Here is a 26,849-nt window from a genome sequence, read left to right as displayed (position 1 = left end):
TATCACAGATGGAGAGCATACATTTAATTGAAGCCCCAAATAACGACGTTTCAAGGGGAAGGGAAGAAGAGCAAACAAACAAAGTTCCATAAAGCCAGTGATGGCTGTATATATATTCTCAATTTGTTTTTATCACAGAAACAGCATTACCTTTTATTTCTCCAAAGTTCCCTGATCCCATGGCAAGAAGCTTGTCTTTCCAGTCCTTTGATAGTAGCTTTTCAATACTGGGAGTTTCTGAGTGAAGGGGGGGAAAAAAAATGTAAGCAAATCAACATGACTGTCTCCACAATAGAACTCATTAAAAGTCTATCTGCTAAAAATAAGGCCAACCCTATTCTGGGCCCCAGTTCATAATGACTTCATCAACAAACTGATAAGGGGGGGGGGGGGGGGGGGGAGAAAAAAAAGGAAAAAAAAAAAAGTGTTTTGTCACCTGCGGTTTCAAAACCATTAGCTTTTTCCTCTTGTGGAACAAAGCCCCGGTAATTCTGTATGACAATGGGGACATATAAACCTGCAGTTCATTGTTTTTCAATTTGGTGAACAAGTTGCTGCCTATAATGGATGCCTGTCAATTTCTGGGTGTTAGTCTGCAGTCAAAAAATAATTATGTTGATAAAATGCAGAGTAAAGAGAGAGAGAGAGAAGCAAAGAATTAGCTCCTAAATCTGCTACATGTAATTATATCCCTCTGAGTCTTTACAATTACATCCACTTTATAATGTGTGTTTAAACATCGTGTGGTGGTAAGCATACTGTGGAAAGATTTTCTAGTAACACGCACATTATAAATAATAATAAAAAGTTGGGTATGAAAAAAGCTTTAAAGGATTGCAAAATCCAGAGGGAGAAAAGGCATTGCTTAGAATGGAAACCCATTATTTGCTCATTTCAGATTCTATCACTTCCTTGAAAAATAAAATAAAATAAAATATATTTGTTCAGTATTTTCAGGAAAAATGCACCGAGGGTGTGGATGGGTCTGATATTTATGTCTGTAACTCTTGTATTCTGACCTCCTTTTGTGTAGAATTTTAATGCATAAGTAAATATAAATGCTAACAAAATTCAGAGAACATTAAACTCAATTCCAAACAATGTAATTGTATATTCTTGTCAGCATTTAGATGGGTACACAATTACAATAGCTTTCAATCCCACGATTAGCACTGCATTCAGTTAGAAAATGGAGTGTACTAAAAGATAAGTGTCCCAGTATGCCCCATCTAAATAACAATACCCACACTTATTATCTGGATCTAAGACATATACTGCTATTCTCCACATTTGTGTTTATGTGTATTTGTATTTGTTCAGGCATTTGTTTACCCCCTACCAGGAGCATAAAGGGAGTACATGTTAACTTATCAAAGGGACCGTCTGGCCTAGAGACCATACAATTATTAGCAACTGGTTAATTTTCCCCACAGTAAAAACCATTATGAGCAACCTTCATTATCTCGTTTGGCTAATTCTGCCTCCTTTCTTCAAGCCCCAACTTCCAGCTCGGAGGCAGCCGCCCCGCACCGCCGCGGGGAGGCTCCCGGGGGCCCGGCCGGGTCCCCCCGCCCGCCGGCCGGCTCCGCGCGCCGCCTTGTCCCCTCCGCACACACCGCCTGTCACACCCGAGCCCAAAGCCCCCTCACACCGGACGCACAAACGAGCACGGTGGCTCGGGCACACGGTGCCCTCCCGCTCTTCACCGCCCCCCCAACCCCCGCCCGCCGCCTCGCGGGGGGTGCGCGCCCGCGGGAGCCCGCGCCCAGGTACGTCCCCGCGGCCGCACCGCGCCGGGCGCTGCGAGCCCAGCGGCCCCGCATCCCACTGGCTGTAGGTGAGATTTATTTTATTTCATCCCCCCCCCCCTCCCCCCAACGTTTTTATACACGTTGCAACGCTCCGGTGTCCTCTGTAACTGCTCTCAGAGGGGCAGGCTCTGGCAGGAAGGGTCGCTCCTTGCGCTGACCCCGGACACGGTCACCCAGGAGCGCCTGAACGCCAAGTTTTCTGTTAGAAACCCGACAACTGCAATGAAATCCTAACGAAATAGATGGGAGAAGCTGCGGTGCAATGACCGTTTCCCTGCCGGGGCTGACGATACGGAGAAGCCGCCACGCTCGAGGCACTTCCACCGCTACTTCTGAAGTTTGCGGGTCGCCTGGAGGCACCCACGAAGGAAACCATTCTCCCAAACATGTCTGAATAGGTCGAACAAACGCCGCCACTTGTCTTGTTTTAAAAAAAATATTATTTTATTTATTTTATTTTCCGCCGCTTTTCTAAAAAATTCTCGACCAGCGTGTAAACAGGCCAGAGCAAACGCGGTATTTGTAGCAGAGGGCCGTCAGTCACTAAAAGCTAACAAATCTTTGCAAAGCAGGAATGCGGCAATGAGAAATCCATTGTGAGCCGACAATAGGCTCCAAGAGCCTGCAGGCACCAAAAGCAGCCCGCCTTACTTTTAAAAGTCTATTGTCAGCGAAGTCCACCACAAAGCTTTTCCCCCTGCGGCTAGACGAAATATTCGCCGTGGTGCGCTCGGCAAGAAACAGAAGTCTTCTGTCTAACTTGCCGCGTTAAAGCAACAGTAGCCGCTCGCCGGGGCTGCCAGGGCCCCGCTGAGCCGGCCGTGGCTGAGGCATCGCCCGCCCCGCCCCGCCGCAAACGGGGCTGCGGAGCCCGCACCGATCCGCCGCAGCCGCCCGGCGAGCAGCGCTGGGACGGGCCCCGGTGTGACTTTACGGGGAGGGCATGCGTGCGCGGGGGGGCTGTGCGCACCCCGCTGTGTCAATCCGCACCCCGGTGACCGAGGGACCAGCGTTACAAATGAGTACCCCCCTCCGCACCCCGCCACCTGACTCCGCCGGTGATTGCGGGAGAAGCCGGCGGAGGAAACGAGCGGAGGATAATGAAGGCGATGGACCGGCCGTGGTATCAATGACTGAATTTCTGCGAGAATGGTAAAAGATCTCGGTAGGAAAGCGCGATTAGAGATGTGAAAGGCCAAATGGCAAAATCCCAATAGTAACAATGCATCTGTTCATTAATGTGTGAATATGAGTAATATGAAAATTTAACACGATTATAAGCCCCTCAGCAATCCTGATGGCATAGAAGAGATTGTGGTGATCTAATCAGCGCTTCCCCTGTTGAAATACTGTATGTTAACTATTTAAAATGATATTATATAGATTTTTTTCCTTTAACCCCCCCCCCCCCACGTAATCATATTTAATTGATGTACTAACTTAGTTTCAAACCTCCCTTGACTTGAACTGCAATTTTTACATAAGGCACTTCAACAGAATTTCGATCTAGAATCAGCAAATCGGTGTCCTTTTGCTAACACTTAAAAAGAACTTTAATTCTGAAAGACAATAGCTTCCTCACCCCTATAGCTTTATAGAGCTAAAGGGCTATATTAAATTACAGCTTGTTTAATTCTATTATATACCGTGTTAACATATTGTACTTACATAAAATATGCTATTCATGTACTCAACCTATCACATTTCAGTAGATGCTTGTGAAATACATTATGCACCATATCTTGGAAACAACCATTTATTATGTCATTTACATACGCCATTAAAAAAAGATTTGAAATTTACACATCTTAAATAAAAATAACTGTTTAAAAGGTTACAACTGTAGAGCTTTCATGAATTATACAGAAACAAAGTAATCTTTTGTTCAGGTTTTTGTTTGATTTTTTTTTTTTAGACTTCATTGGGAAGATGATGCTCAAATTAAGAAAAGAAATAAACACTGTATCTTGTTTGCAAAGCACTTGTTCTCTGGATTTGTTAGAAAGTCAGTAGAACTTTCAACGCTTGCGCACGTTAACGTGCAGCTTGAAACTGGGAAAGGGGGTTTGCAGACAGGTACTACTATTCTTGATCCCCACTTCACCACTTACTCCCCCCTTGGATTCACCAGAACAATGTTCCTACATCCAAAATCTGAGGCATATTGTGACAAATTTTGGATATGCATCAGGATAGCTAATATGATAATCTATATTAGCATTTCCAAAAAGCTATACACGGTGTGATCTGCCACTCTAAGTTCTGATTATTCAGAGTGTCTCCTAATTTCATCTTCGAGAGGAACCCAGGATTAGCCCCATTTCTTCTTCTGAGTCCCACTTGAGCAAAGGATATCCTCCATTACCTATTTGCAATGTAGGTCCTACTGCACACAATAAAACAACTCCAAGTCTATCCACAGCACAGTATGAATACATCTACAGAAGAGTTGTTCACGGGTTGCTTGTGAACAGTAATTCACTAATGTTTGGGAAACATTTTTGTTCCAGAAACACTATAAAAAGTGTTAAGTGGTGTTAGAGAAGGGGATTACGGGTAGGGTACCAAAGAAAAAGACTGATGGGAAGAATAACAGGAATCATTAAGGCAATGTTGGCGAAGAGAAGACCGATTGAATTAATAGAGATACAAATTCATCCACAAAAATTATTTCTGCTGTCTCTATTCAGCACATTTGTCAGTCATTAGCTCTTTCTAGAGATATTTACGGCACATTTTGTTTTTCTTGTTTCACCCTTGCCTCTGTTGCTTGCATATGCTTCTTCGCATCACTGCATATGGCAATACCCACTGGTGAATGGCCCTCCAACTGTGCCAGCAGCACACTGGCTCCTCGGTGCCCCCGGCCCGGCCCCGCCACTCTCCCTCCTCCCCTCCTGCCCTCCTGTGCCAAGCACCATCGAGACTGACTCCCTCATCTACAACAATGAGACCTGGAGACCGATGCCAGCAGCCAGCAATTCTCACACAGGCCTTCAGTGCACAGAATTAAACCACTTTCTCACTGGTGCAATAGTCCCATGTTAACTGCTCTGATTTGCATGTACAGACTCACGTATGCATTGATCTGTATGTGTTGGGCACGCATATACATACGCTGTATTGCTCTGACAGTAACGGAAAGCAAAGCATCTAAGTAACATAACATCGCTTTTTAATCTAACTTTTTGTGTGCTAACAAGTGTGCCACTGTACCTCTACTTCTGTATTTGAAGTTTAAATATAGCTTCATCAACTTATTTGCTTAAAAGACTTAAAGTTTTCACACCGAGTAAGCAGCAGTTTGTTTCCAGAAGTGGTAAAGGCTACAAAGCCATAGTAAGAGGCACCACTTTTAGCACAGTCTGCTAGACTTCTATTTAATTTAGTCTGCTTCCAGAAGTTGTGTTAATTTTTTCAGGCATTGTAACTCCCCTTTGGGAATGACCTAATCCTACTCTCAATTCAGTGGCAGTGCAGATGCACGTGTACCTGAACCTGCCTCGGCAGCCTTCCAAAAACACAGTCCCACAGAGCAGTGTTCCCTTCAGGCCTAACCTCTCTGGTAGCTCTTTTCAATCCATGCTCCAGGGTCACAGTCCTGGAAATCCACTTAGAAAAGCTTTGAACGGTCTTCACTGCCAAATCTCTTCCTATTACCTCTTTCTGCTCCTGCTGATTATTTACTAAAAGCACACTTCAGTCTCATGCAGCTGCTTGCTTCCAGAGAAAGGCATGCACTTCCATCATGCTGTAACAAGGTGTGGGACAGGGCATCACCACATGAGGTGCTTCCAGAAGAACCATATTTGAAGAGGAAAGGGGAAAGCAAAGCTCTGACATTGTAAAGAAGAGACAGCTTCTCCCATAAAAGGGAAGGAGGCTGACATTAAGTCGAACACGAGTCAGGAACGGTAGGAGTCCTGCTTTCGTGGTGTGTGGGCGTCTGAGCACGGGTGCTCTCTGAAGGAGATACCCAAAGTGTTCCCTCCTCCATAACTACTGTGAACAGTTCTCGTCCTGGGATGAAAGAGAAAGACTCCTTAGAACAAAGTAAATGAAAGATGTTTGGCCTCAGCAAGGATGATGACATGAAGTGTAGCAGAGCAGAGAGAAGCCAGGAGCTGCTCAATACCCAGCCAGACCACCAGACATTTCCTGCCAACTCGTGTCATTCCTAGAGGAAGAAGTATTTGGTCGGCACAAATGATCACGAATAAACTTTAGCATTGGCTGATATACCTTCCACTTTTGGCAAGCACTTTATATTATGAAAGAGCTGGCAAATACCCTCCATCCATTATTCACTCTTTTCTTCTGCCATGGTCATAAATATGTTACACCTGTTGGCCACAGTTCCACTCACCATTTCTACAACCCTCAGCTATTGACACGCCATCCCACTGGTACTCTGTTCTGTGTTCACGCACCACAACGAACCCTTTCTGGTTTAAATCAGGAAACAAGATTAAGGTCAGATCTCCACTCTTCCTTTAAAAGAGCAGACAAGCACATAGTCAGACACAAGAAATTTCTCTTTTTAGGCACCCATTTCTTATTATGAAGGTCATACCTATACAAAATCAGAAACAATTTTCATAGCAAAGAAAATAAAGCAACTATTATGAAGAAATGTTTGGTATCAGCAGGTTACATAGACACACAGCATCTGCATACACATACGGTTCTCCATCAACAGAATCATGCTTTTAGGGAACTACTTGCAGCTAGGCAAGACACTATGAATCATGAGCAGGCACAACACAGAATGTATTTAAATTTGGAAATCAAAGACCACACAACATACATTTTTCTCTTGCCTTCCAGGAAGTACTGCAATTTTTCACCAGTCTAAAAGCATTTTAAACTTTTGGAGAAGACACTAGGAAACACCTCTATAAATGTAAATACTGTTCAAATGCAGGACATAGTTGCTCAGGCATAATAAGCAAAAATGTGGTGCTAAGGACAATACTACCTGGGGCTTCTCTGACAGAAGAGAAAGTAGTGTGCTGTTGGGTCCTTTGTTGTTTCGAGGTTTTTTACACACAGAATATTTTTTGGACTTTGGGCACAAACTCACGGAGCCGAATGAAATATTCTCATTTCAATGAGATATTTAGGAAGCTACGGTGCTCTGGCCGGCTCATCATAGTGCAACTCTTACTACACCACTTCCATCACAACCACTGTGCAGAAAACAGCTGGGCTACATATGTCCATGGGTGGCTTCCAAACCTACTAAAAAGCTCCCTTCTTTGGCAGGGATAACCAGCCTTCCTGCTCTTGAAACCTCCCGTCCCACATGTTAGCTCCAGCCACACATTAGCTCCCATAGCATTTTATTTCAGAGGATAAAATCAACTTCTGTACCCACAGATGACCGTAGTTACCTGTGATGTACAATGACACCAGTTTACCGTAGTATTCTTGTTGCACATACTTGCATAATTTTGTGTACACTTAAATAATAGAACAGTTGTCTTCAGGTTGCTGGCTGTCTTCTCTAATACCCATAATATTGCATTAATGAAGTACACACTACATGAATGATAAGACATTTTTATTGTGATTTCTGGCGCAAGAGTACTGCTTCTTGTGCTAAAAAAAAAATAATTCACATAGCCAGAAAAGGCTGTGTAGTACAAGAAATAAAGTATTCAAGATTTTAAAATCAAAATCAGTAATCTATGAATGCCACTAAAAACATGATTTTACTCAATCTACAAATACACAAGCAGTTATTTTTAGAACTGCTCACCAATGCATACTGCCAGTCTTACAAGAAAGTTACCTAAAACCACAAGGACATTTATGAAGAAGAAAAGGTTAGAGTAGTCTTCAGATACACTATACTACCAGTTGTTGAACTCATTATCCCTTAGGATGTGAGGAGCCAGCAAACCACAGCACAAGGTAGGAACACATGGCTAAGCAGGACAGGGGGAGGGCATGCACAAGGACTTTTTAAGCTAGGTTTGTGGCCAAAACTAGCATTTCATTCAGCTACACCCTCAGGAACAGTCAGGCTATTGTCTGAAATCTTTGGTTTCCATCACCTGAATGCACCGTTAGCTGTGTCCTTTTCAGGCTGTCTTGTTTCAACAAATGGTCGCCTACTCTGGGAGCAGTGTCACACTCCAGATATGACACATACAATGCAAGAAATGAAGCCTGTCATGTAAACCTTCTGCCAATTCTTCAGTCTCCCAGCAGTGGAGTCTATGTTCATTTTGGGGTTACATAGGCAACACTCAATTTTCTCAGCTTCCATCCACATTTTTGGTACACAGATTCAGGACAGAGTCTGCTTTCAGAACGTGAAAAATTCAGGTATTTCTAAAAGCCTGACTGTCATACGCTTTTTCTGGACTGACAATGTCTACATAAATAAAATGTCCACAAAGCCTTTGTGAGGCCTGCATACCTGACAAAACCACCTCCTTAACGAACACAGTATTGAGTCAGGGAGCAAGCCTGCACCCCTGCTCTCACCTCAGAACAACAGGGAATTCCAGCTCAATCTCTGTTACTTCCAGCATGCTAACTTGTAGACTACATACTCTGCTGCCTTACGTACCGTAGCAACAACAGACCCCATCAAGGCTACTAAGTGTACATTGTTTACCCTCTAAACAATAATATCCTAGGGTTGCGAGCTGCTGTATGACAATTGTCACCTGTCCCACTGTTGTGGGGGACGCATTCATATTTGTGTGCCAGGGCAGCTGGACAGTGGCATGCTCTACTCACACCTCTGTGACCTAGCCTTTCACATCGAGCCTGGAGTCACTGCTGGCTGCCTCGCATTTGCATGGGGATGGGGCTGCGTTACTTGCAGGATACCTCTGAAACCACTATGGCTTAATTATTCTGAAGAAACACTGGAACAGCATAGTTTGTAGTCACTGCTCAGTTATCTTCCATCTAAATCCTTGCCCTTGCAAATACATAGTAGGATATGGCTGATTTGAGGATTGATTCAATCTCTGCCTTCCCCATTTCTGCAGCAGAGCAACTGTGTCCCCCAGAGAAGGGCACACCGAGGCACCGTGAATGGCACTGGATGCTATGCACAGGATAATATATCTTTTGTCACTGAAATTTGTTGGGACTCAGTGCCTTGGATTCCCAAAGGCATTCAGGAGCATAAATCTCATTCTGGAAAGGAATTAGGCTCTAACTGCCTTTGGAGATCCAGGCCAGTTGGCCAAAACAGCCGAACGTGAACATATTCTGCCAAATGCGGCATTTCGCTGGCACAACTGTTGCCGGAACATCTATTTCAGCATACAGAATCTTTAGAACAATCCCAAGTCCCCACTAACACTGTCTTCTTCACCCCTAAGAAAATTAACAGATAAGAACGAAGCAAGTTATTTAACCTTAACAAACCTAAAAAAATAAGTTAAATTTTAAAAATGTTCCCTATACTTTCCTGATATACAAGAAATAAATTAATAAATGCAACAAAGTAACTCACTTTCAAACACCTGAGCAGCAACATTTTCCTTTTCATTGATGGTACAATTACACCAGCAGGAATCCTTACGAAAAGAAGGGCAAGAGTAAAATAAAAAAAACCTCTGCTACTCATGTAAAAAGAGATTTTTGTCTTAATCTGTGTTCTTCAACTTTCTAATGCCTCTTTAATTCCAGGCATCTCTAAATGAAAGAAGGAATTGATTTTCTCAGGAGTGGTCCACCCAGCAAAAAAACCTGTGTCCGTTGACAGAAGGAGGCACTATACCAAGCCTGAGCTTCACTGAAACTCTGAAACCACAAAGATGTTTTAATATTTCCAGAGACTATTTCAAGAGTAACAACATAAAAACAGAGACATCTGGAATTAAATACCATTAAATTTCACTTCAGTTTTATTTTTCTGTCTCACTTGAACAGAGATACTCCACTGTAATATATATTCCCCTGAAATATATTTTTGTATTAGTGCTACCAACAGAGTCAGTTTCTAATTAAAGGGCCATAATATCTTGTTAATATTAACAGAGAGCAATGTTTTTGGTCTGCTAATTTTTTACATGTTCAGCACATCCTTAATAAGCAAGAAGGCTTAAAAAAAGCATTCAACAAGATGACTATACACTAACTTTTTATGGGTATTGACACATCATTAAAGATGTTCTAGGGAGATTCCATGGTTTATCCTCTGACAGAAAAGATCTTTTGTGCTGACCTGTCTCTTCTTAAGTAATTAAGTGCTTTCTCAAAAAAATCCTAAAACAAAACCCCAAGAGAGCCAAAAAGTATACAATCTAAATAACCGTAAAACAGAAATTGAGAACTACAGTGTTTGGCTAGAATTTCAAGGAAATCCTTCTGAAGCTCAACCACTCCACTTCTAAAATCCTAAATTCAACAGCAGCAATGTAACCCTTCACATACAGTTACTATGGCATTTTTTTACCTGAAAGTCTCAAAGCAACATTTTTAAAAATGGAAAAAAATGAGTCTTGAAGTGCTCATAATTTTCCTCAAAATGCCAAAACAAAGGACTCCACGTGATGAAGCTGAGGTGACGATCTTCTAAATAGTCTATCTTTCAGCCCTTACCCAGTCATTATTTCCCACCACCAAACAGTACGCGCCTCCAGCCTCCAGCCACTCCGCTGCAAAGGGAGCTGTCGATAGCTCGGGCTCCTCGCCCCTCGGTCGCCTTTACCTTGACAAAGAGGGAAGAGGAGCCTTATTGCCAGCATGGGAGAGCAATGCAATTAAGAAAAAAAAAAAAAAAAAAGGAAATAAGAAACTGAAACAAGCACTCTTGTCACAAAGCCGCAACTTCTGCTGTTGAGGCCTGGTTTGGGTTTTTTTTCGGTTGACTATCTCTGCTCTCGGACACAGGCAGCCGGAGCTCCGTCCCCCTCACCCAGCGCCCCATCAGTCCCCTCCATCCCGGCGAGCGGCCAGAGCTGAGCTGAGCTGGCAGCCGGGCGCTGGGGCAGGTACAGCCCCGCTTCCCAGTGGAAGCCACAAAATGTCCTGCTGCAGCTGCACCAAAGTGCATGTTACTGAACTAATCACTGGTTTCAACCCTCCACCCCCACCCTCTTTCTTTTTTTTTTCCCCCTCTTTTTTTTTATTTTTTTTGACAGCTGTCTTCCTATCTTCCCAACAGGTGCTATTAGGCCCTGAACAATGGCGAAGGCTTTTAAGCCACTGCTGTTGACAAGTGAAAGGGAACAACAAATGGCTCAGTAGTGCTCTTCTCCCCGGGTCACTCAACCAATGGTAATAGTTATTATTTTTATTTATTAGCTCTGTGGCACTGTCCTCCATTGTACCTCCTCCAACCTCCCCTTTCCGTGACAGCAAGAAGCTTTTTAACTTTTAATAAAAATGGGCGAGCGCTTAGCTCCTGAGCTGGCTCTTTCTGTAAAGTGCACAGCTAATGAACGTTGTCCATTTAGATCTGGATAATTTATGATGTCAGTGGAGGGGAGGTGGGGAGGGCTGGATCCAGATATGGCCATTAGTTACACTGCCAGGAGTGGCAGCAAGAGTAAGGGGAGGTGGAAGCTGGACAGAAAGAAGAGGTGTCATATGTCCCGTCCCTGTCCCCCCCCATTTATTTTTTTTGCAGGATAATTACAAGGTTAGGCGATAAGTAAGACACTCCCTCTTTTCAGGTTAACACAATTTTTCTTTACCCTTCTAAGCATTTCAATGACCATATTATAATGCCCTTCAGAAAACAATGGCAGATGGAAGAAAAGTTAATTTTCCCTTAAATGAAAATGACTGCGCCCATTTAAATGATGCACTCAGACCTGTTACCACTAGGAGAAAAATACATGCCAAAATGTTTTCTGATCCTAATAATGAATATGTGCATACATACACATATATTGACTAGTTGAGGTTACTCAATCAATGTATGTAACACTCCATCAAATGCAGACATTGTATTGCCACTTGTTCTGGCAAACCAGGTAAATATGAAGGCAAATCAGGCAATTCCACGTCCAAACAAAATCAGTAAGCCACGAAGTAAGTCACCTGGAAGCACTAATATACTTGAAAGCACAATGCTAAAAACCATCAAAATATTGACATATCACAGAACTGGTTGGTTTAGAGTCACATGTTATCAATCAAATTGAGGTAAGAGCACATACATCTTTTGATTATCTGGACCCATTTATTTAAATCATAAGTTGACAGAATTGTGTAGTGAAAGGGCTACAGACATCAGATTGTCTGCGCACTTCCTAGAGTGTGTAGTATTATAATTTCAACCTAATGATAATATTGAAAAAAACATGAAATACTCATTTGGGATGTTAATAAAACCATTAAAAGGATTTAAACAATTGAAAATAGAAAACTGAAAAGGATATCCCCCTGAAACAAGCAAGAAAACACATAGTAGGCTCAGATTTCTATTCTCTTTAAAAATACGACAGACTGTTTTACCACTGGAAGTGAGAATTAAAGCACATACGCCTGATGCTAAACAAGTACACATCCTGAACTCCTCTTGCACAACATATGTGAAAACAAAATCTCAATCATCGATTGCCAGATGCCAGAAAGATATGAACAATAATAATAATAAGAAGAAGAATAAAAAGATGTATACTATAAATCAAAGCTTCTGAAGTGCAGGTAGTTTCACAGTAGATCAGACTGCTAGTTGTGATGTAGATTATATTTGCATGGAATCATTATGTCAAATTAAGTAGAAATTATTAAAGCTAATGTCATCTTTGGACTTGCTTAAAATAATCCTCCAAGATTTGCACACAGGCTTCTCCACCAAAGTGCAGCATTCCATCTGCCTTGACAACTTGTTCTGTTTGTTCTCACTTGTCTCCATTCATGGATTTTTTGGACTCTGTTATTTTCGGCGTAAATAGGGAGAGGAAATACACTGGGTTTCCTTTTGATCTAGCATTTTTCTTCCTGAGTTAGGAAATAACATCAGGATACATGGGTGGTTCAGCCATGTAAAAGTGGTGACAGGTGATCCTCAAATCAGCAAAGAGAAATCAGAGAAAGTCTATTATGCACAGCTCTTTAACGTAACAGTTCTAGACAAGGGGAAAGGAAAGTCAGAAAGTAAAAGCAGAAAAGACAAAGAGGGGGAAAGAAAAGAGAGACAAAGAAAGCAATACCAAGAACAAGGAAAGAACAAGACCAAGAAAGGGGACTCATTTGTCAAAATCCAAAAGACTTATATTACACAATGCACTGAAGGAGTAGGAGAGTCAGGGCAACTCTGCAGCCACTCGCTGACTATTGAAAATGCTCACAAACACCGGAGCTCCCCCATTCCCCAGCCATCCAATAGATAACTGCCACGGCCCAGGCAAACGTGAAAGAGAGGAGGTAAAGAGCTATAACGTGAACTTCTGCTATCAGAAAAGACAATAGGATTTTGATTCAAGCATAAACTATGCCTTTAAATCATTGCCAGCACTCTAAAGGGACCCAACATTTCTTTTTTATCAGAGAGGAATCTTACTCATACCCTGCAGCAGAACTTTTTCAGACTATTTTAGAAAACTTCCTCCATTCACCTCAGGATGATAAAACTTCCCCTGCAAATGGCTGTCCAGTTTCACAAGAACAATCGATCATCTGCATTCAGGATGGCTTCATGAATCACCAAGGACCAGTAAGGTGAATGCAGGGCAGGAACAGAATACCTTCCAAGAACTAAGGCCATTCACTGAGCAGCTTTTTACACAATGTGACCATCCAGAGGCACCACATTCTCTCTAGTAAAAAGAAGACAGACCCCAGAAATACAGAGGATGTCAACGTTTCCTCTGATGAAGGGAAGTTACGTTTAAACAAAAAACAGTCTCCTCACATCTGGGCTACCAATCTCATCGACCGCCACCTAGAGAGTGCCTTCTCCCACTTTGTCCAACAAACTTGTCCTTGTTGCTTTGGGATCTCATTTGTTCCATCGAAAAACAAGGGGAGGAGTAGGTATACTCATCCTCCCAGATTTCTCAAACTACCTGTTTGAGTAGGCCTGTCTGTAATGCTTGAGGATGACTGAAATGAGGTCTTTCCCATAAACAAAATAAATTCTTTTTTTTGCAATTCCAAAGCATTCACCTGTATAGTCCTATAAGATCAGTGAAGATGAGGCTTAAACTGAACAGAAGCAGGATGAAGTTCAAATGAAGAAAGAACCACCCGGAAGGGACCACCTTCTCCGCAACATCCCATTATTTTTTTGCTTCTTAGGTGTGGTGGGAAGAGACATCTGGCTTCTGCTGTAAATGGGTACAAGATTCACTTTGTTTTATCACACAGAAATCTAGTACCAGTGACCTTCACATCTGTGGTACCATTTTGATTATTTGTACCTTCCATGTTTACAAAATGAAAAAAGCATCTTCTGGAAAGCTCTGGCTGGCACAGAACGCAGCAAATAAACTAGGTCAGCAACGTGGGTGTTTAGGAATCTAAAGTTCTAATCAATGCCCTGTCTCTCCTAAGGCTCTGGCCTCATATTCCACACCCTCAGTGGGACCACACCTACCTATTGAAACAAAAACCAAACCCAAAATTGCCTCTACAACTATGATCTCAGGCACTGACTAGGTTAAAGGAACAGGACACAGGGATCATAACACATGATCTGAGACAAATCATTCTAAGGAGCTGGACCTATACTCAGGAATGCAGTCTTGCAAGACCTAAAAATGATCCTCCTGGCAGTAAAAGTAAAAGTGGGTACCTTTGGAAGTCATAGCTCCTTCAAATAAAGACCAAATCTGTAAACAAAGAGTAAATTGGGGGGTGGGGGGGGGGTGGGGTGGGGGTGAAGATCTGTGAAAGAACGCAAAAAGCAGATCTGTGCACAGATCTGTGCAACTTTACTGCTGGGATTCCTGGCTCTGTCTTCTTGTCTCATTACCATTGTGGAGTAACTCTGAACATTGGTTATCTCCAAGACCCTAAGAAACTCACATAAGTTTTAATGTTTGCACAGAAATCACTCCAGTCAGAGAACTGTTGGTACTGCTGTGAAAAAAGAAATCGATCCAAGTCCATTATCAACTGTACCTCAATTTTAACACTGACTCATCTAAAATATGTTAATGAACTCTGTCTGAATAACAACATTATCAAACTGTTATATGAAATTGTATCTTTTGAGATTTAATTTTGCAACTAACATTGACCTCTCGTGTATGGCACCTACCTCTCTTTGCAGACACAGTGTTCAGCAATATGCAGTTTACACACAGATTTATTTTGTTTCTAGTAAAAGATGTTTGGAAAAAGAACCACACACAATCAAGCTTTTATTTTTCAACCCTGAGATAAAACTGGGGCTGAGACCGAAATATTTTTTTTTAAACCTATCTCTCTCTGAATGAGATAGAGAAGTCTTTGAATAAACATATATTAAATGTTTCTCTGGTATGCAGGTATGAAGGATAGTCATACCAAATATGTGCAAGTACACCAAGCACAGAAAAGGACCCAGAGTCAGTATCAAAAGTGGTGTGGGGAAACAGAGGGATATGGGGCTCCTGTGGAGTGAGGCAAATGACAAGGGCAAATTCCCAGATTGCTTGAGAACAGGGGGTCTGGGAAGGTGGGGTGTGGAGTAATTGCAGAATGGTGTAACAGGGAATTTAATAGATCAGAAAAGGCTGAATAGGATAACAGGCCCATTGTTCAGAAAGTTCTCTTTTGTGACCAGGCTTTAAGAAAATGCCAGAGCAACAAATGACTTAATCCTGGGGGGATGCTATGGTGTAAATGAAAGCAGTCTATACCTTGAAAGCCGATGGAATAAATTTCTGTATCACATAACCACACTGATGACTGCAGCTTTCAGCAAAGTCTTAAGAGTTGCAACTGGCAAAAACCACACAATCATGCCCTCCCATGTTCCCCTTTCCCTCTTCAACGACATTTTCCAGTGTACTCGGGGGGTGGAGGAGGGAATAAGCCACATGAATGACAAATAGACATGGTCAAATGCCATGTAAAATACAATGGTTACAGGGAAGAACAGAAGAGAAAGAAAGAATTATTCTGTGCTGGCTTCTATTCTGTTCTATGTTCTAACCACTGAACTAAACTCAGAGCCTCCTAGTTACGTGAACACAGCCATTAAGCACTACACCACCCATCTACAGAGCTTCCCACTCCCTTGCTAAAGAAATGGAAGTGCCTTAATAGACACCTGGTGTAAAATGGAGGCTAACCTTCCAAGTCTCTCACAGAGCATCATATGTTTTTGGGAAACTTTCCCATTCGCTCATGTATTTCTTGAGCCCCATTATAGCAGATGATGGAGCCAGAGGGTCCCATCTAATTCCTGGTACATCAAAGAGAGCATCTTTCCAGTTATTTCAACACAAGCTGAATCAGGAATACAGAAGAGGCAGCCGAATTAAAAAAGTAAAGGTCACACTCTATGGCGTAATATAGAATATGTTATGCCTATCCTTGCAAGGATGGCAGGGTAGGTAGTGGAAAATGGAACAGTACTAAAAATTACAACATCAGCTTTTGCTTTATATATAACAGAAGAGCCAGGATATTATTTATTATATGGCCGGGGGATTAAGGAAAATATAAAACAACTCTTTTTCATAGAAAAGGCAAAAATAGGCCTTTCTCATTCAACTACAATTTCTTCATGGAAATAATGGATTCCTATTTAAAGAAAATAAATCTTTTATCTTCAGGCAAAAAAGTGAAATGCAAAAATGTAATGCAGCCATCCCAAAATCAAACTTTTTCAAAATTTTTATGAAACATGGCCTCTAAATTTTCAAATTTCTACTATATCTAGATGGAACCTCTTACTGGGTTCTGAATTTGGAACAGAAAGTCTTCTATTCCCAGTCAATCTTGTGAATGATAATACATTCTAAAACAATTGATCAAGGAAAATTACTTCACTTCCCAAGAATTCAGAGCTGAAGAAGAGTATCTCAGCTATGACTTGTGGTTTGCTTGGTAGGCAGTATGTTATACTTTTTATCCGTCTTCCCCTCTCCCATTTACCTTTGCCAGAGGAAAAAAAGAAAAAAAAAAGAGCACCATAGGTGTGCAATGCTAGAGTGCTCTGCACAAAAGCTAGGCTTCTGCAAAGCCCTGATCTGAGTTTAATTGAAACACTTGTTTCCATATGTATTTCAGATACTTTTTGTAAGTTTAAAACATATAAAAGCAGTTATTACCACTTTGAACATTACTCCGAAAAAATAAAGGAATAAAAAGTTTCCTCCATCCTATTTAAATTACATTTGGGTAGTTCTCTGTGGGGCTACTACAAAATCCTTTAAGCTCACTAGTCTCTTAGCTACATTAAATTAATGAGGCATCTCAAGCATTCACTATTCTACAGAAGAGTGTAGACTCTCCAGTTGGACACCTACGATTCACTGAATTGGAAACACTGACCTAAAGGAGACATCAGTACATTATCCTTGCAGACAATATTGCATTGTAATGTAAAACAGATAATATTTGGGGGAATTGAGAAGATGAGGTGTATGTTGAGTGGATTTTTCAACATCAATAGAGATAGGCTTCAATGGACTCTGTGCAGTTCTCCTGTCAACCAAACCATTCTAGTTTTGCCAGTATCCAATACTACGTCCTTCAACAGAAACACCCTAAACACCCAGATTTCAAGAGTGCCTGCTATAATGTGTTCCTGCTACTCCATACAATACTTCAATTAAAGCTGAGCTACATTAACTATGATTATTTAAAAAGTATATATATTTATAATGCCATTTTTTCTCCACTGTTGTAACTCTTTGCTCCCAGAGCTGTGTTTATAATGAGATGGTGTGGTGTATTTTCCATTAAAAGCCTCGGCAGGAGTTTCTGTAGTTTTTCTCATGTATCACAAGTTCAATACTCCTGCATTTGCTTCACAATAACCAGTCCATTTCCAAGTGATTAATTTTCTATTCTAAAACAATGCATTCCTTTCCCCTCTCATTTTGGTGGTGTGGTTTTTTTTCTTTTTTCTTTTCTTACCAAAAGAAAAAAAATTCTTTTTCAATGACATCATGGTATAAAATTTTCAAAGCAGGTTTTAGCGGGAGATATGCAGATTGCTTTGAAAAGTTACCCTCATAAATAACAACAAAGTACTGAATTATCAAGGCTGTAACTCAGTCAAGAGGTGCTGTAACCATTTATATTATATGACCTCAGCAGAACCTCTTGATTGAATTGCAGCCTTTCATTAAATCGGGCACTCTGTATTATTTTCTCTGAACTGGAGTAAATCAGAATGGCAAAGAGATTAGCCCCCAAGCCCATCTCTTTGTGATCTAGAGGCATATAATTTTTAACCATTACCTCAATTTTATTTTGTAACTGAAAAAGATGGTGCATAATCTACTGTGTCAGTAATTCCCTTCCCTCTGAGGTGGTATAGTTTGATGACATGACAAAAATACTACTGTGTAACGTAGGTACATTTGGAAACTATAAGGCTTGTAAAGGAGCAAGATCCCACTACTGAAAGCTAGAGAAAAGTGGGGAGGAAAAGGGAAGGAAAAGAGAAACTGTGGATTCATAGCAGCGCAGATTCATTCACAAAAAGCTGGAAACCAGAAGGGACCATTAGCTCATCTAGGCTCATCTTCTATATATATTACTGAATATTCATTATTTCATCAACCAAAATCAAACCTTCTTCTGATTTATTTCTAACTACCATTTTACTAGAAGAGAAACAGCTGGCCTCTGAGTCAGGACATTCCATAAATATCTCCCTGCTTTTACTGGAAAGTTGTGTGTGTAGGGATGAGGGTGGAGGGAACCGGGGTACTTGTAACACTCTCTCTGTTCATCTCCAGCTGGCTTACACAATGCTGCCTCCATAACACGAGAGACAACCTCCATACCAGCAGTTCTGAAACAAACCCATGACAACAACGTCAACGATTTTGAACTTTTTATGGAGCAGGTCCACCCAGGAGCTCCTGTGCTCGTGCAAGTGGCCGCAGCAATGGTTCCTCCCAAGAGCGCTTCCCGGGCTGCTCGGCACCGGTGGCCAGGCAGCTGCACACACAGGGGCGAGTGTTCCAAAAGGGAGCAGGAGAACATTGCTCTGGATGTACAGTTTGTGTCTCACATGATTTAAGAGGATCCAGTTTTCCCCACGGTTCGTATCATACATTGGAAGAACATGGCGCTTTCCTTATCTGGCCATAACATTTCAAAACACGCTTCGGTTTTCCTTATTGCTTGGGCTCTGCCTCCTTTTCAAAGCCCCTATGCTTAACTCGGTAAGAGAAAAGCTACAGTAAGTCCCTTTTCCTATTTTCTTATATTTGTGTAGCTGTTAGACATTTTGCAAAGGAGGGGAGTACCAGCCAGCCTTTCACAACAAAAGGGCTACTGTCACCGCGCCAGTCCCAGACATGGTGGAAACCAGCCCACAGGAAAAGGCCTGGCTCCAGTGTTAGGCCCCGGCCGAGTACAGTCACTGCATTCACTCAAATTGGCAACAGGTCTCAGTGTTCCTGGCTTTGAGCTGTGAACAAGGGTCGGGATTGAATAACCAATTATACAACCGCTGACTGAGTTTATCCAAGGTTTGCAAACTGCTATAATAGCCCAGTATTCACTGACTGTTTTATCCTTTTCCAGATATAGTGTCATATCTCCCCTTGTGCTCCATTTACATGTCACTTTATTACATACATCCATTAAAAAGGTTAATACAATGTCACAGTCAATGCCTAAATGTTGCCATTCAGTATCCTCGCCTTGCTGCCCGGTACATTTCACATAGGCACATTTCTTTCTCTGCATCTCTTCTCCTGCACTCTCCTGCACACTCGCCTGCTTGCTTGCTTGCTCGTGTGGGCACACACAGATGCATGCACACACAGACACACACAGACACACACAGAGCCACACAGACACACAGACACACACACTCTCCTTCCTGCTGCAACTTCAATCAATTTGCTGTCAAGACTACAGAGCAGGGCAAGAACAAAACAGCTAAGAGTCAACAGAGTAAAAACTGCATGCTCCCTAAAGTTGCTAGTGACGGGAATAACCTTTAAAACTCTTGAAAGTTCAGATAATTACTTAAATTGCAGACATTGTTGAGACTCCCTGAATCACCTGGGTCTCTTACACTATTAGGAAAGTTCACTCACTAAAAAAAGTCTTATGAATGGCTTTTCTTACTTTCGGATAAACGTTAAACATACCAAAAATTGTTATTCTCTGATTTTTAACACTTCCCAACTTGACCCCACCTATAACCCAGACGCGTAGGAGGCTGGAAAAGACTGGAAAAAATAGAACCAAAATCCCCTACATCTTCCTGTGAATGACTGATGGAGATCTTGCTTAAAGTTGTTTGGTTTGCTGTTTTGGCGGTTTGTTTGTTGGTTTTTTTTGTTGTTTTTTTTTTTTTTTTTTAAAAGACTTTGATCAAATTGATCATCTCTGTATAGAAGTTTGCTTCTGAAAACAGCAAGAAAAGAAAATTACTCAAATATTCTACAGGTTCACTTTCTGAGATAAAGGGATTCCTGTTACTTTTTTCATTTCTATCTCCTACTGCCCTATTAACAGAAAATGGTAGGAGAAGCCAAAGACAAAATTTTACCTTTTGATTTCATACTATACAGCATAATGAAAGCTGTTTGGTTCAGAGTGAACCAAAGTTCACTGTCGGTGGTCAGACTGTACCTCTAGGCACACACTCTTGTGAAGGGCTGTACAACAGTAACATGAATCAGTGCTGCTTGCCTATACAGTATCACTGGGAGGAAGGTACAACTTTTGAGCTGAGCAGTATCACAGGGGATCTCCACTGGTACCGTAGTGAAACTACATTACAAATTACAGGTTGATTCCTGATTCCAAAAGCTGCTTTTCATTTAACTTTGTGGCTTTTTACAGTTCGGAATAGGGCAGTTCAGATAAAAGACTTTGATAAGTAAAAAGACAAGTAAAAAATTGGAGGATATTTTTTATTCTCCCTCACTTTCCTGGGGCTTGAGACTTGGATCTTTTTGGTCCAGACCAATGTACTAAAATACAGCAAAACCACACCTATTTCTCTGGCATGTCTGACCATGTAAGTCAACAGACACCGATGAAATGTTTTTGAAAAGACTGTTCTTGTGGAATCTACTTGCTTATTTATAGATTATCACAGTCAAGATAAAGTGCACAAATACTTGTCTATCATCTAAACTGAGGGTTATATCAACTCATCATCATTATGTGAAGTCTGACTGCAATGATGGAAAGCGCAAGATTTTTCCCAATATGCCCCACTTCAAAAGAACATGAAATATACTATTAATGTAAATTGTACACTAGTCCTGAAGGAAACAAACCCATTCAGTCAACAGAAAGTCATTCACTGGGGTAAGATTTTTTTTTTTAAAAAATTGCTTTGCTTTTTAAAAAAACCTTCACACAGGTTTTGGACAATCTGTATTTCCCTTCTGATGAGTGCTAAGGCTTCTAACATGAACCCCTGATACTTACACAGACAGCTGCATGTGATGGTACCAAACTATGCTGCAGGGAGCTTCCTCATTACTTAGTTTTGGGAAAAGACAGGGATATGTGAAGCACTGAGATGCATTGTTAGAGGAGCAGCACAGCCCTGACATGCTATATGGAGAGACATCCCAACTTCATCATTTCTTTGAGTCTCAATAAAAAATTAAAATCTTCAAGAAGCTGTTACTCACATTAGGATACTAAACAAGAAAATTATAGGCAGAACCTATTTCCAGTGGGTCACTTTCCTATCTAAAAGCCTGTGTGTAAAGTTCTTTCTTTCATGCTTTTTTATGTTACACAATGCAACTCCCCACTTTTGCATCATAAAAGATCTGTAGGCACCACATTGTTCAGCTATCAGTAATAGACTCTTGATTGAGTTGGACTCTGAATGACACATAGTAGCAGCAAATGATAAAAAGAGAGACTGGAGAAAAGCCCTCCCCTCAATTTACTCCTAAACCAATTATCTGCAAGCTATGTGCACCATGAAATTCTATTAGAAACAAATTATATTAGCATTGTTTATGAAAGCTATGGCAAGTTGTTATCCAAAAATGTGAATTACCTCTGAAAAGAAGAGAGGAATGGGACAATTCTTTTGGCAAGTGGAGAGACTGGTATTTCCCCTTCTGTTCCCTTCTCTTGTCTGATTGTTCTGAAGAAAAAAACCTGAAGCTAAATTTTGTTACCACAGTTTCTTACAACTTCATACAACTTCTTAACTGGACTTTGTACTAATCTAACTAAGCCTGAAGCAAGGAGATTCAGAATTATTTAAGGAAGAGTAACTCAGCCAAACCCCTTTGGAAAAGGACATTTTCCGAACCTTGACTTCTTTTTCTTGCTCATTCAAGCACAAAAAGGAGAAAATGGGGCTGGAATTTCTATGGCCAAAACAGAAACAACAAAACAGGACATGACACACCTTGGCAAGTTTACATGCTTTCAGAGAAGGATGTAGAACTGCAACATATTTGGACAAATGCTTACAACAAAGGCAGGACTAACTTGAAAATATTGTTATTAAAAATGTTCTTTTTTCTGTCATGAAATTCTGGAAGTGAAAACTGCCACCTATCACCCCTTTTTAGTCACAAATTAACATTTTGCAAGTGTCTGCAGCTCTGGACACTCCCAGATGCACTGTTCTGTAGGAGAATATACTACCTCTGTGACACCTTGGTTTTACTTTAGCAATGTTAGGATCTCACACATCAGAAGATTATAGACTACAGCTCTGTAATGTACCCACAGTAGTCTGTGCTTCTGTATTTGGAGGAAACTGACATTTCCTGAAGGACGGTGAGCCTCTCAAGTAAAACTGTCATGTTACTGATTTGTGGAGTGGTGTTTTCATTCCACTGTTAGATGGCTTCTTGCAAACACTTCAGTTACGTATAACTGCAGAAAGAGGACATAGTACAATACTTACTAATTGCTAACTAATATTTTTGTCTCAAATCTCAAAGGAACTCTTTTGAACGATGAATATGAACGGTTCAGATATCATTAATTTGAAAACTAAACTACAAATATTACTAGCCCAGTCTGTCCCACAGTCCACAGATCCTGAAAGAGTGGCAGACACTAGTGAGTGTTCAAAGTACTTTGTTATGATATTAAAACAAATAATCTTAAAAATACTAGGTTTACTTCCTTCTAACTTTAGGGAGAAAATCTGACTTGTTAGTTTCTAACCTTTTCATCACTTTTCCTTCCAAGACCTTTCTATTGTGATCACACACACAATTTTAATTAATATTTCAAGGGAGATATTAATTAATATTTAGCTATTCAATCCTTGACAGAAAAGAAAAATAAATCAGTTTGATTTACTGGCTCCTTGAAACAGATTCTTTGGGGAACTAGAGAAATTCAGACATAGAACAAATGGTATCTTATGGAACGCATTCTTACAGTCACTCTGGACTTCTATCTATAATTGTGCCTTTTGATATTGATGCTACTTCCCTGCCTTCATCAAAAGAGAAGTACAAAGAAGCAAATGTGAGGGCAAATTTTTTCTTCCATTCATTCTGATGGCTAGATGCCCTAATACAGCATGCTTTTGTTTCTATTACAGTTCACTTCTTAGCCTAGCGTTAGCAATAGTCAGATTTAAGGCAGGTCCAGTAATTCTAGATTGCTAATTGGTTATTTCAGAATCATATTATTATACTCAAGAATTGGAATGCTACTGCTTTCATCAATCTTTGTTTAAAAAACCCAAAGATACGAATTTCCACCTCTTCAATTTTGACACTGCAGCAGTGTGTTGAATTGCCAGTGGTTGGTAGATAGCTTCTATTTCAAACACATATTTATCTGTGTTAGCTGCAAAATGATAGGGCTGTACAGAACTAAAGATTCACTTGCTTCACGTTCCTAATCTTCTGCTGAATATCCCTTCATAACTTGACTATAAAGGGATGAATTTATTTGAATTTCATTTGTGATGTCATGCAGATTTAAGAGCATTCTTAAACATATGAAATACACGAAAATCTTGAAAACTTTTCTCTCTGAACAGGCAATAGGTGTAATGAAACAGCCAAGAACAGTGAAACAAGAGAAATGTAACTTAAATCTATCAGACTATTAATATTTTAACCGCCCTCGGTCATATTCATGTTGTTACATTTTCAAGTTACTTTCCCTTTACAAGAAACATAAACATAAGTTTCTTTGATATTTTAAACCCTGACTTTGAGACTGTTTTAACCTCCCTCTGTCCAAGTGTTAAGTGACTAATAGCTCTACAGCTGTGGAAGAAAACATCTCTCATCTCCCCCATGGTCCAGCACCTTCCATTTACGGTTAGAATGATTTCATTATGTTTTACCACTGCTGGCTGCCATATTTTTCCCCTGCTCTCTCCCCAGCCCACTGCTAACTGTTATAAACCTTAGAAAGGATTTGGGAAGCTATCACTCAGAGCACCACTGAGCAAAAGAGCCAATCACCAAGGCAAGGGAAGCCTTCTTACCTAAACAAACCATTATCGGCTCATCTCATGTCTTTGTACTCTTTTTTTGCTATTACCTCACGGGATTAACTTTTATCTCTAATCTCTGCTCTGGCCAACTGTCAGGGAGCCTAAAAGCTGCCTGTCTTTTAATCTGTGTGTAATAATACTGCTGTTACTAACAGATAACTGTGAAACAACATGGAGGGAAGGAAAACACACAAACACACAAGGGCTGATTGTTAAAAACTGCTGTGCTAGCTTCTACCTGAAAGGAGAGCAAGATCATGCACGATGTCCATATTGCATTCCCTTCATTTTCTCTTTCATGTTTTCCTTTTCAATCCAGACTTGACTGAAGTGCTTTAATTTGGGGGATCTGTTCTTACTAACCAGTTTATCTGCTGTTCAACTTGACATGGCCAGGTTTCTAGGACTCTGAAAAAATCCTCACCTACTTGTGACTTTCTATTAAACAAACAACAAAAAAATCAGGATGGGGAACATGACAGAAAATAAAAAAGGAAAAGAAAATTAATGATCCCACTGTAAAGGGAGATAGCCAAGGCTTCAAAACAGTCAACATTTTAAAACTTGCCTTGAAATAAAAACGTCTCTTACTGGGTGGCACGTTTACCAGGCAGTCAGGCTTTACTTTACTTGAAGTTAATTCTTTTATAAGCTCTCCCCAATACTACATTGCACCATGTTTGGTAAAACAAGGCTAAGACTGAAAGAAAAACAAGGACTACTTAATTATGGCCAGGTGTGTAGGGAAGCAGCACTCTCAGAATATGGGGTCTTGTGGGGTTAGAGCAGGGAGGCGAACCCTCATAAAAACTGGTCTTGTAGGGGTGTTGGTTGCATTTTTTCCCCAGATTTTATTAAAAGCTTATTAAAGTCAAAGACAGGCCCTTTGATTTAAATCTAGTCTTTGAAAGAGTTTGAAAAACAACAGGGGAGAGGAATAAAGGAAGCATACCAAAAAATCTCAGCAGGAGAGTTATGGATACAGTATTTTAAGGAAGTGGTTGTAAGGACAGAAAGGATACAAGTCTTACATAGAATAGTAACAGCAATTAAACCTGTGTTAGTGATAAATGTTATTTTAACTGTTGTTCTAGATAAATCCTAGAATTCCAGCTCAGTATCTTACTATACCTCTAAAAACCTATAAAGCAAACTGATACACCCCCATCACTCTCTGATACGAAAACTTAAGAATTAGGCCTTGCACCATACCTTGAATAATCAGCAAACTCAGATCTAGGGAAGCTGGCAGATGTAAACTAGCGCATGTCAAAATTTCCTCCTGGCAGGTCCAAGACAATTACTTTGAGGGCTGTTACTCTGAGGGTCCCAATTAGAACTGATCAGGCGATTTAGTATAGTGCTTTTCATCATTAGATCTCAGTGGTTTACAAAAGAGGTCATTATCATTACAGTAGTAGTGTTGTAGCTGGCTAGTATATGGATGAAGTAAGATTTGTGGGGAAAAGCAAAGAACTTCATTAGATCAGCTGATATTGACAATGTTTGCTTGCCTTGTCAAATCTGATAACGACTTTGTACGTCCTAATGGTTGTGTAATTTTCCAGCTTTAGCTGGACAGACATCATTGTTCCCAAGTGAAGAAAATAAGGCAGAAAAAGAAATGGCTTGCCCAAGGTCACCCAAGAAGGCCCAGTAGCAGAGCCAAGGTCTTCTAAAGCTGAGTCAGGTGCCAAAATAATCAGGGCTTTTTGTCACTCTTTAGCACCTGGTTGAGCTGCACCTGGAAATGAATGAGAAGCCAATGGAGGTGTCAAAAAGCAAGTCCATTGTGTCCCCTGTGGCTAATGCCATCCATAAGAAACCAAAAAGGCATTTTGCAGGAGGGATTACCTTCTTTGTAGTGTCTAAATGTCAGCCCTCTGTACAATGTGTTGTAATAATCTCAGTTACAAATCACAGTGAAAAGGATTACAGTGGTAGGGTCCAGATACGAAAGGCTAGACTGCAATCTTCAGGCCAAGCACAAGCAAGCAATGGGAATTTTTAGCCACTAAAGCCACCTGAAACTCCAGGAATAGGTGAGAAATCAGACAGTCCCAAGCATGAACTTTTTGGCAAAGGAGAAAAAAAGACCATCATGAATAAGGGAGAGGAACTGGAATCAGCCTTCATCACATCTAAATCCTTTCCTAATGTCTGACGCTTAGGGGGGTTTGTTCTTAACTCCCCATGCTACTTGACCAAAGACAAAGACGTCCCAGCAGCCAGAGCTAGCTAGCTTTCCTTTCACTGGAAATCAAACCCTCTCTGACTCAAGTCATCATTTCTGACAATATTTTGAACTCCAATGTAGAAAAGCAGGAAAAATGTAATGAAGTCTCCCATCCACCAATATGTTGATGACCTGTGTCTGCATATTGTGGTTTTTATCACACACAACCTATCTCCAAATGGTTTCCCAGGTATTTTGATAGGTAACAATGTGGAAATTCATGGCCTCTCTTGCCAAATGAACAAGTGACCACAACTATCTGGGATTATTTAGAAAAGAAAAT

The 26,849-nt window shown here is 40.8% G+C and overlaps 1 protein-coding gene across 11 annotated transcripts in view; it reads right to left on the bottom strand.

The window, feature by feature from the left end:
• SOX5 (SRY-box transcription factor 5) overlaps positions 1-26,849 on the bottom strand; it is a 297,069-nt gene that overhangs the window by 165,231 nt on the left and 104,989 nt on the right. For all 11 annotated transcript variants that reach the window (XM_056340467.1, XM_056340470.1, XM_056340476.1 and 8 more), the window contains one exon: positions 151-237. In XM_056340467.1, coding sequence (XP_056196442.1) covers positions 151-237 — 87 coding nt within the window. The remainder of the gene's footprint in view (positions 1-150; positions 238-26,849) is intronic.

This window comes from Falco biarmicus, chromosome 5 (assembly GCF_023638135.1).
Source record: "Falco biarmicus isolate bFalBia1 chromosome 5, bFalBia1.pri, whole genome shotgun sequence".
Taxonomy (NCBI): domain Eukaryota; kingdom Metazoa; phylum Chordata; class Aves; order Falconiformes; family Falconidae; genus Falco; species Falco biarmicus.
This window is presented reverse-complemented; position numbering and strand designations above follow the sequence as displayed.